At 46.6% G+C, this 10,565-nt stretch overlaps 1 protein-coding gene across 1 annotated transcript in view; it reads right to left on the minus strand.

Moving 5' to 3' along the window:
• The window catches only part of LOC139049262 (uncharacterized), an 18,525-nt gene extending 8,182 nt beyond the window's left edge, over positions 1 to 10,343 (minus strand). Inside the window, exons 1-4 of the mRNA XM_070524633.1 lie at positions 10,329 to 10,343; positions 8,757 to 8,792; positions 2,802 to 2,901; positions 2,088 to 2,257 (exon numbers count right to left, since the gene is read on the minus strand). Of these exons, the coding sequence (XP_070380734.1) occupies positions 2,088 to 2,257; positions 2,802 to 2,901; positions 8,757 to 8,792; positions 10,329 to 10,343 (321 nt within the window). The remainder of the gene's footprint in view (positions 1 to 2,087; positions 2,258 to 2,801; positions 2,902 to 8,756; positions 8,793 to 10,328) is intronic.
• Between the last annotated feature and the right edge of the window lie 222 nt (positions 10,344 to 10,565).

Raw genomic sequence — 10,565 nt, forward strand, 5'->3', positions numbered from 1 at the left:
GCAATGCTTTATTGCTTTAGAGTAAAGGTAGAAATTGTAATTTTGGGTAATAATAGTAATGCGAGTAAGGCTAATTTGGACAGCACACCGCCTCTCGTCGTATTGCCGTTTCGTTTTCCTTTTGCCGTTCCACTTATTCTCGCTTTTATTCGGGAGTCCTAACTATGCGTTGCCTACCTATAGCGCTGCTGCAACAACAACGAATTCAATTGCTAGACTGGTTCTTTCATATATGAAAATATAGTGTCATCACTCCGCACGTCGCAAGCTTCCGCCGCTGCAGAAGCTTGCGAAATAGTAATATTTAGCGGGAAACGCACGCGGGTGGCGCTACGTGCTTCGCATTGTTATTAGTAGCGCCTTATCATCAAATATGTGGTTCGCATGCTTTATTCTTTAACCTTTATTCATCAATTACCCCGCAGCGCCCGAAGGCGTTACAGCAGGGGGGTTACAACATGGAATGAAATACACCTTCGTTCACACAATGCACTTGCTTTTCAGTCAGCCTATTCCACTGTTTAATTGTTCGAACAAAAAATGAGTTGGCATACATGTTCGTCTTGGCAGGATACTCGAGGATTTTGCAACTATGATCAGTTCGTTTTGAAATGTAATGAGGTTTCTGTAGGTAAATTTCCCTATTAATTCCTGTTTTATTGTAGTAAATCGAATATAGAAATTTTAATCTCAGTTTATTGCGGCGGGCAGAAAGTGATTCCCATCCTAGCTCAGCCTTCATTGCAGTGCAGCTATCCTTTCTTCCGTACCGCCCCAAGACGAACCCGGCAGCACGGTTTTGTATTTTTTCCAGAGCGGCAATGAAGGTTACCTCTTGGGGGTCCCACACAACACAGCCATATTCTATGAGCGGTCGAACACAAGTTGTATATGCCATACGTTTTAAATTCGCATGTGAACATCGCAGGTTTCTCTGAATGAAATTCAAAGCTTTACCAGCTTTGGCTATGATACTGTCTACCTGTGGTTTCCACGAACATTCAGACGACAGTAGCGCACCTAAATACTTATACGTACTGTCTTGCTTCAATAGTACGTCGTTCAGATGATACCGTGACTGAATTGGTTTCTTCTTTTTAGTAAACGAGAGATGTACACACTTTGTTATGTTCAAAGTCGTTTTCCATTTAGTACACCAATCATGAATGATTGATAAGTCGTTCTGAAGTTCAATTGTATCATTGTGATGGGAAATGTTTTTGTACACAACACAGTCATCCGCAAACAACCGTATAGAAGATGAAATTCCGGCAGAGATATCATTAAAGTACATTAATGTACTTCGCTTGTTTTGTGCTTGTTCTTTAATAAAACAAATCTTGTTCTGTATCTTGCATGGGTGATTCCAAACTTTGCTGAGTGCTTGAAGCCTGCTTCACAATCCGCCTCAGGTCAGGCCGGTATTGCACTACCTCCGGGATCAGCCTACTTTTTTTGCTCACGGACCAGGACACGAAAAATGGTTAAGTCTGCTGTAAAGCATTACTGCAATGCTTTTAAATGAGTGGCTTACTCGTCTGTTTCAAGGTCATTCTTAAGTTGCCGACTATCCTTGATTGTACAGACACAGCTCTACTCTAGAAACTAATCTTACCTTTCGTCTTAAAATATATGCTCAAAAACTAGCGCCCTTCCACTCTGGGAAGGAGGATGACCAGCGAAGCTGTGTATGTGGGCCCCTTAATGGAGAACTGCACTTCCGCCGGGGTCGGCCCGGCATTTGGGGACGGCCCAGCTATGCGCAGTGCTTAACGCCTGCTTCACTTCTGCCGCGGGTCGGCCAGGCATTGCGCTACGTTCAGGATTTTTTTCCATACGCGGACATGATAGTGGGGAAAGTAGCCCTTAACAGCTTCGCTGTAAACTACTTAGCCTATTAGTTACTGTTAATAGCTCAACGAATTGGTTATACAAATTCATTTCTAACATGAAGTATTTGTGATTGCGGACGCTTGCACGTAACGTAGTACAACTTTCACGTTGAATTTCTATCTGTTAAAGAAGAGCAATCCGTGATGTGTCACGTTTCTCTTTATAATAAACAAAATGGCGATATGCATTTTTACCTGGGCAAATGGTGTAGTTGCCTGGACGCTTATGAAAATAGGATCACCACAGACCACCGCTCTGTCGAAGTCCAGCTCGGAGCAATTAATTCGCAGGATGCCTCCAGTCAGAAAAACAATACCAGTGCTCAGGCCCTTGCATACGTCGATTATGAAAGGATATACCACCCCTGTGCCGACAAAGCAGAAAGTTTCATTACATTGGCAACCCCTAGCTGTGTACACTACACCAGTTAAATTTGTGGGTTCAACGTCCTGAAATTCCGCGGTGGATTGCATGGCGCCCCGTAGTGGACGCCGGATTTATTTTGTCTAGCTGCACTTCTTTACTTCTACCTTGTTATAAGTGCATTACGCTTCCATCGAAACGCCTTTGCTGAGGCCGGACACTATACCCATGACCTGGTGCTTAGCTGTAGAACACCTTGTTCACAGAGCCGCCGCACCGGATCATTGAATACGCGCAAGTAAAAGGTTACGAAGGAATACGTAAGGTGCTGAAAACAACAAATTTACTTATTAGCCGAATTTGGTGCACAAAACTACGAAAAGAAAAATTTTTTTTCGAAAGACGTCCTCATTTCGCCTTGAACTCGCAGCTGAAAACCACGTACTTAAGAAACTGAAATTTGAAATTGGAGAAAAGCTAACAGCACTAGGAAATAACAGCTGGTTGTGTTATGCTCAATCCATAATATTCTTTGGAAGACTTACCAAAATCGTCTGTTTCTGCACGTAGCAGAAACTTTAGAAACTCGGTTGTCAAGTACGTTTGAGTTCCTATGTCAAGAGTGGCAAGCCCAGCAAATGTGCACTGAAAGAATAGGATATATATGGTTAAAAAAGAGCATGTGAATGCCACGCACTGTGAGAATCGATGTAAGCGAAGCTTTGCATGCTGTTTGTTTTGATTGACAATAATCAGCGGTGATGTTTGCGGTGAATGTGTAATTTATTCCGCGTTTAGTTCAATAAAACCGTAGTGAGTTTATGTAAAACGTTACCGTGCGTGCAGCACTGCTGTTTGTCTGCGTAGTCCATCGAACACACAGACAGACGTGTTTGCTTGACGCGTTGTTCTGCGTCATTGTTCATAATTTCGGAGACGGTTAGTCATTATCATTGCCTCCCGTGGCATTGTGGCAGAAGTGTTAAACTTTAATTGCTTTATGGGTTGTACGTAATTCAGTTACTCATTATATTTGTGTATATACATGTATACATATATTCACATTCTGCACCGCGTTTCGCGGCGTAGCGAAGATGCTCCTCTTCCGCCTGACTATTTCTTCTGGCTTGAGTGTCTTAGACGTTGAGTGCACGTTTTGAAGCCATTTTACTTGCGCGTGCTTTTAAGTGCTCCTTCCGCATACGTGCTGAGCACACTGTTGTGACGCCGGTTCCAAGCGCTCTCTTCAGGCTATTGACTATTGTAATGCTTACGTTATCACAGCCTGCAGCACGCGACCTCTACAGCCAAGCACCTGTATTTTTAACGCTATCGCGTTAAAAATTCAGGTGCTTGGCTGTAGAAAATCTCATAGAAAACCCAGCATCAGCATCTAGTGCCGACCATCTTGTGAGTGAAAAAATCCTTCCGAACCACGCCTACCGCACGACGCAGGCCGTCGGTGTGGCGCAGAGGCGTTCCTGAACTAATTGCATTTCTCAAAGTAAAATGCGTCAGAAAAATTGTAAAGTACGACTAACACACAATCTGCAGACATGATAGTGTGGGTTTGTAATTTGAATATACGAGAAAACAAGATTCCCTTACGTGGGAACTCAAGCTCAAACCGCTTTACTAGCCTTTATAGCATTCATAGAGTGGCGCGCCCGGTTCTGTGCAACACCACTCGGATGGCACTTGCCCCCGCGCACCCATGGCCCACGCAAGAGGCCGCCAGAAAGTTTCTACCAGAAAGCTCTCCTTCGTGCACAGCATTCACCGCCAGCGCGTGCCAGTGAACATTAGGGTTACATAAGATGCAGTTACCGGGAAGCGTGAGAAGCAGTCAGGGATCTTTGAATGCTATAGAGTTCCACCCTTAAAGGCGAAGCTTAAGTGTACCCGAAATTTTGGTCGCGTAGGACCGCGAGCACAGCACGTGCTACGCGCACAAAACGTGACACTCGGCCGCGACGGAGCCGGCCGGCATTCGTAGGATGCGCGGGGTGCGGTAGTGCTGAACATAGCGTCGCAAGTTGGCGGCTCGACGTAATTATATTTAATGGATCGCGTTTTTTTTTGCTAATTGAACAATGCGTCAGGAAAGGGGTAGCAGGGGGATAAAAGCTGGAAGCAGGGCGGCCCGTGGGTTGTGGCCGCGGAGGCCGAAGCGTGCCAGGGGCTGTGCGCATAAAAAATTTGCTGTCCGCCATAGCGGACAGCCGATCTTATACAGGCCTGGCATGCCGCCTGCTTTATAATAACCTCAGGTGCTGTTCTGAGGACTCCGTTTGCCGGTTACATCTGCCCTCCTGGAGTAGTGCTTCTAAATAATGTGATCTATCGTCGCAACGAAAAAAAGCGACTGTGAACTTATACAACATCAGTAAGAAACTTGCCCCTTCGAACACAGCGATCACCAAATGGGGCGCCCGATCCCACTACCTCACCGCGCGCAGAGCAAGTGGCGGAGCGTAAACAAACTCAACCGTACTCCGCAATGCCGGCATGTCTAGGGGACCAACGTGTACAACACGCGGTGAGAAACCTACTTCGTAGTACCAGCCAGAGTCGCATATTCAAGGAGCAGACTCCCAGATTATCTCTCTCGCACTCGCTCATACTCGCGCCTGCGCATAAACGTCGAGCGCCGCGAGAAACCCCATGGCCCGCTCTACTTACTAACAATTGTAAAAATTCCCCCAGGGACTATTTTTCACAAGCCTACCTAGCTTCCCACTTTGCTGCAGCCAATCAGAACGCGAGGAGCTGGAGGAGGAGCCAGATTGTTCATCCAGGCCGGACGAACTCTCCAGCGGCTCTAGCGGGTTAACTTCGAGCTTTCCGAAGCGCTTCTTGGAATTCCACTGAAGTTGCTAGCAGAATGCCAGCCGTCTCGCCTCCTTGAGCTGGTCATCCTGCCTATTTGGCCAGAGTCCTTGAGCGCGCGAACAGCTGATAGTAATCGAAAGTGCCGCGAGCTGTCTGGGCGTTGGATAAAAGCGAGAGGCGCGCCGTCTAAGCGGGCCAGTGTGAATAATTGCGCACGTTCGGCGTCGACAAACTGCTTGCGTTTTGCGGCTCTCCGCTCTCCCGCTTGGCTGGTGTGAACGTCCCTCCCTTAAAGTCAGCAGCCATCGTGAGATGGATTCTACGGGAACATTCATTATTATAATATCATTATTGTCACTAATACTACTACAACCATGAGTACTACTACACTCTAAAAACTAGGAAGGGTATCGCAGGAGTGAAGCGGCTGGTTCACTCTTCAAAGCGTCGTTTTACTCTCGCAAAATGTCGAGGAGAGTGAAATGCATTGTTCACTCTCTCACCAAGGAGAGAGTGAAATGTGCTTTTCACTCTCCCCCTTCAGAGAGAGAGAGTAGTTCTACTCTTGCGGCAATAGAGAACAAAACGTAGCGTGATATTCTGCTTCAACTGTAGGTGGCTGGCCCCGAACATGGCAATGTATCATTCATGCACGCTGAGCAAAGAACACATCGTTTTGCTTCTAAGAGAACAGGCCGCCGCAGTTCAAAGGAACGCGTAGCGAGCGCTCTACTTTTTCACTCGGAGTTCTCCACCGCGCGCGCGCGCGCTCAAGATCGCGGAACAACACAGCACCGGAGAAAGGTGATCTTTTATTGTGTCTGTAGCTCTCAATTTACTCATCACGGCTTTTCTTTGAATGCCTCAACCGTTGAGCTTCCTGCTTCTGCTCCTCCAAGTACATTTGTCGCCGGTTCCATGTGTCTAAGACTGGTATCTGCAGCTCCTTTGTAATTTGAACTTTAAGGATGTCGCTTTCCTTCTATTACCTCCACCGACAATTCTCTGTGACATGCGAAGAATGTCACAGAAGGGAAAAAAAAAACACTTGGCAATGTCTGCTATGTCTAGCCAAGTGTACAAATTTAAGGACTTTCCAGTACTTCTAAAAATTCCAGGCTTTTCAATGCCTTGAAAATGGCATTTTAGAAATAAAGGGTTTTCAAGGATCGCTACAAACCCTGGTTTCTAGCACCTAAATAATTTTACAAGCTTATTTTGGCATGGAGTTCGGAAATTCATGCTTTTTAGCTAACGCTGCATCATCTCTGTACATTGAAACCACGAGAGCGCAACCATTTTGGAGTAAAGAAAAATACTGAAAGCTTTTAATACCACTCTTTTTCTATGGAGCTTCGTATTGCCTAGTTAGGTTTACGAATGTGCCTGGTTTTTGTGGGCGTTTCTTCGACATTTTCTGTGAGAAGTAGATGACTAACCCCCGTATTCAGAAATGTATATTAATACAAAGCCCATGCTTGACTTTATATAAACGACGCCTGGTGCGAACGTCCCCCAGACGCTCACTGCCTTTCTTTTGGTGCGTTCACGACTTGCGTCATTTAGATCAAGCATGGGCTTCAAGTTATGATGCATTTCTGAATATGGGGGTAAGCGTGCGCTATTTCGGGCAACGCATTGTGCCATTGACACTGAGAGGAAACGGGGAAAACAAACTTAACGCCCTATACTCCTAAACTTTTGCGTACCTGTGGTGTGCGTGTATCGTGGAAGAAGAAACAGCGCTAACACCAGGACGAAAAAAAGCATCGACCACACCAGCGCTTCGTGGTGTTGTCCATGTTTTTGCGTCGTCCTTGTGTTGCGCTGTTTCTTCTAAAATGCTCAACCAACTAGCCGGCAAGTCTATCCTGTGCATATATATTGAACACACGTATGAATGTAGATGGTCTTCGAAGCTTTTAGAACGAGCGCTGCCACAGGATACGAGCAGTGCACGCGTAACAAGTGGACACATTACTCATTTAAACATGCGTGCCAATGCATGTGACGCGGCTATCGGCATAAGCAGTCTCCAAATGCTGGAATGCGTGCTCTTCAAAACGCTAACGATCCGCTGCTAATGCAGGACAACAGCTCACAGCGGACTGAACCAAACTCTAAACTAATGCACTTGAAAAGAACGCCTACATGGCAGCGTGAGGCACGTCGAAATGCCTGGTACTGGCTTCGCAGTTGACCACATACGAATGGAACTGGCGGAAAAAATAAACAGAAATGCTCACCAGTATACGCGCGACTTAAATTCACATACGTGGATGGTTGGCACGATACTTTGTATCCGCGTATTTTCGGAGAACATATAATGCATGGACTGGAAAAGCACTCGATCGTGAGCTGAACGGCACATTTGTTATTTTCCTGGGGTGACGACAAGCCGTGAATAGTTCTCACGTCGTCGTCTACGTTGTATTCCTCCGTTAGTCGTAGCAAGGAATGGAAATGATGCAAACGCAAACGTATTCCAGTACACAACAGCACAGCACACTGCAGAGAAACTCCAACCACCGCAGCCGATTCCTCAAATACATTTGTTATGTATATAAGCTCTAAAACAACACGGCTGAGCGTGGTGGCTTTGTGGTGTAATGGTTAGGATGTGTGCTTTGAATTGTATAGATGCGAGTGTACGCGGGTTCGAATCCACGTGATGTATAGAGCAATGTGGTTCTCCATAAGTGTGTGATTCCCACGACTATTGTGTTCTAATTAGATTATGTGTCTCCTGATTGTGAAATATGCGGATTAAATGTGAATTTGCTTTTTTTTCTCCGCAGTGGCGTTCGGGACACATACGCATAGGCCGATTACGAGCCGTCACGACTCATGGTAGGCAGCAAATAGCCAGGAAAAATGACTTTAAAATCCTGCATAACATTGCTCACGCCTATTCTGAAGGCCGCTTGGAATCGGGCCACTGAGTCTGAGGAGCCGCCTAGAGAACGGTGTATCAGCGACCCTAATTTGATCTGATTTCCTGCCTGCATGCGTGGCCAGGACTTCGCTAAGAGGGTATTGGGAAGAGTAGTTGCACTCTGTTTGGGGGAGTAGAAGTACTCGGTCTGGTGGAGTGCCGTTACCCCTACGGTGAGAGTATTACCACTCTGCGGAAGAGTACTAGCACTCCCTGTGGGAAGAATATTATCACTCTGCAGAAGAGTACTAGCAATCCCTTGCGGCGGAGTAACAAAACTCTGTCAACAGGAGTTGACCTACTCTCTCTCAAAGAGGGTCGATCTACTCTCGAAAAGAGAGTGAAATATGGGACAAGCCGCTACTCCCTCAAAGGGAGTGCCCGGCACTCTCTTAGTTTTTAGAGTGTACTACTAGACGCCGCGGTGGCTTTGAGCTGCTGACCATCATGACAGGTTCGATGACAAGTCGCGTCAACCACATTTTGATGGCGAGTACGTGCATGCGAAATTATCGTGTAACTAGAGTTAACGGCGCATTAAATAAGCACAGGATGTATAAATTAATTTTAAGTCCACCACGATGGCGTCTCTGATAGCCAATTAGTTGGGTAAGGGCGATAAAATTGATTGTAATGATAATCGATTGTTGTATTACTGCACAGTGAAAGCATAAAGTAATAAAAAAATCACTGAAATTCCCAAACAACAAAAATGCCGTAGGATTCGTCTTACCTTTGTAAGCTCAGCTATGAAACCAGTGACACCTTCCTGTGCGTAAATAGAAATGACAGGACATGTAATTAAGCATTTGCATTCATCTTTTCGTCGTATACATAACGGCAACAAGAACAAAAGTGTTAAATAAAGCTGTAAATGGCTCAGACGGAAAAGCTTCAGTGCAGGAGCAGTGCCTACTTCGTACCTCAATACTAGTGCATTAGAAAATTAGGTTGTGGTAAAACCGCGACGTGAGTAATGCGCACCAAAATCATTTCAATTAGCAAGACGCATTTGCAACGCATGCTTTTCACTCAATTGGCCCAAAGAACTAGCGGATAATTTCGAGCCTTATTGTTACACAAAGAAAAGCACCCTCGAGCTTTTTTATCACGCTAAAAAAAGTCAAAAGTCGGAGTTTTGCTCGAGAAATCAGGCATCGATTGCGATACCAAATTAGCAGACAGTCATATTAAGTAAGGATACTACTTCTATCGGCCATACCTGACTTGTAAACATTCGCTTGCTAACTGAATTGACAAGCATGGGGTCAACACGCACAGCAGACGTCAAGAAATCACCCCATGATCACGGAGACTCGCTGTCAGAACGCTGGCGTGAGCAAGCGCGGCAGCTGCAGCGAGTGAAGTGACCTTCGTGCTGTCTATCGCTTCAACGAAAAACTTAGCGCCGAGAAAACACCGCACGCACAAAGCTACGAGCTGTCGACGCACCTAGGCGCTGCCCCCAACGCAAATCGTTCTTAATATACGGCCGGGCGACGGCGCGGAGCTGTCACATACGCAGTTGCAGCCGCGGCAGAACGCTACCTTCTCTCTCCCCTACCCCGCTGTCTCGCAACGTTGCGTGGATTTATAGCAACGGGAGATCGTGCCCATCCTCCCGGATTTCCTCTCTTTCGCGGGGGCGAGATTGAGCAACACCACTTAGACAGCACAAGGCCCTTCACTCCGATCCATGACGTCACGTTACATGGTCCGGCTGCCACAGAATCTAATGGGGATGCTCCCGAACAGGCAACATTGATTTTGACGTCACCGCTTTCATCACGCCAGCCTTTTCAATGGAAATTTCGGGCTAGGTAGCGTGACTTCATGGATCGGAGTAAACGGGCCTTGTGCTATCTAGATGGCACTGGATTGGGCCGCGATCTTCGGTTCCCCCCGCACTTCTTTCACTCGCACATAGAGCGTGGGACGCGTGGTGTCGGTGCTATGGCCCTGGACTTTATAGGAAGATCACGGTGACGCCTACGGCAGAAATGCGCCTGGAGTGCCCGTATAATTGCTATCGCAATAATAAAACGCAAGCGTACACAAATTTTGTCCGTAATGCTTATGGCATGCGAGAAACAATATTTCATGGCGTGCATTTATTTAAAGGCACACTAAAGGAAAATACTAAGTCGACGTGGACGGTTTAAATACCGTGCCAGAAGCCTCGCAGCGATTGTTCCGTGCCATGAAATGTGTTAGTTTACGAGGAAATTGCAACTGTAAGGTCCGAATACCTTTACCGCAATTCAAATGTCCCGCCCTCCAACCAGGGAGTGGTGACGTCGCATACGCCATCACTGCCCATTGCTGCCGAACGGCAGGAGTCGACTCCGTGCTCCGGAGGGAGTCCAGCGAGTCCGGCTGTGTGCTGCCGTCGGGGCCCGGCAGAGGGTAGTACAATTTTTTTTTTTTTTTTGCACAAAGCGCAATCGCGCCGCCATGGAGGAACCGTATTAAGACAGAGCGTTGGATTCGCCATTGCAGCTGCTTCTGGGCAAGTGGCATGGACTGTTTGCAGATACCATGG

This window comes from Dermacentor albipictus, chromosome 8, assembly GCF_038994185.2.
Source record: "Dermacentor albipictus isolate Rhodes 1998 colony chromosome 8, USDA_Dalb.pri_finalv2, whole genome shotgun sequence".
Taxonomy (NCBI): domain Eukaryota; kingdom Metazoa; phylum Arthropoda; class Arachnida; order Ixodida; family Ixodidae; genus Dermacentor; species Dermacentor albipictus.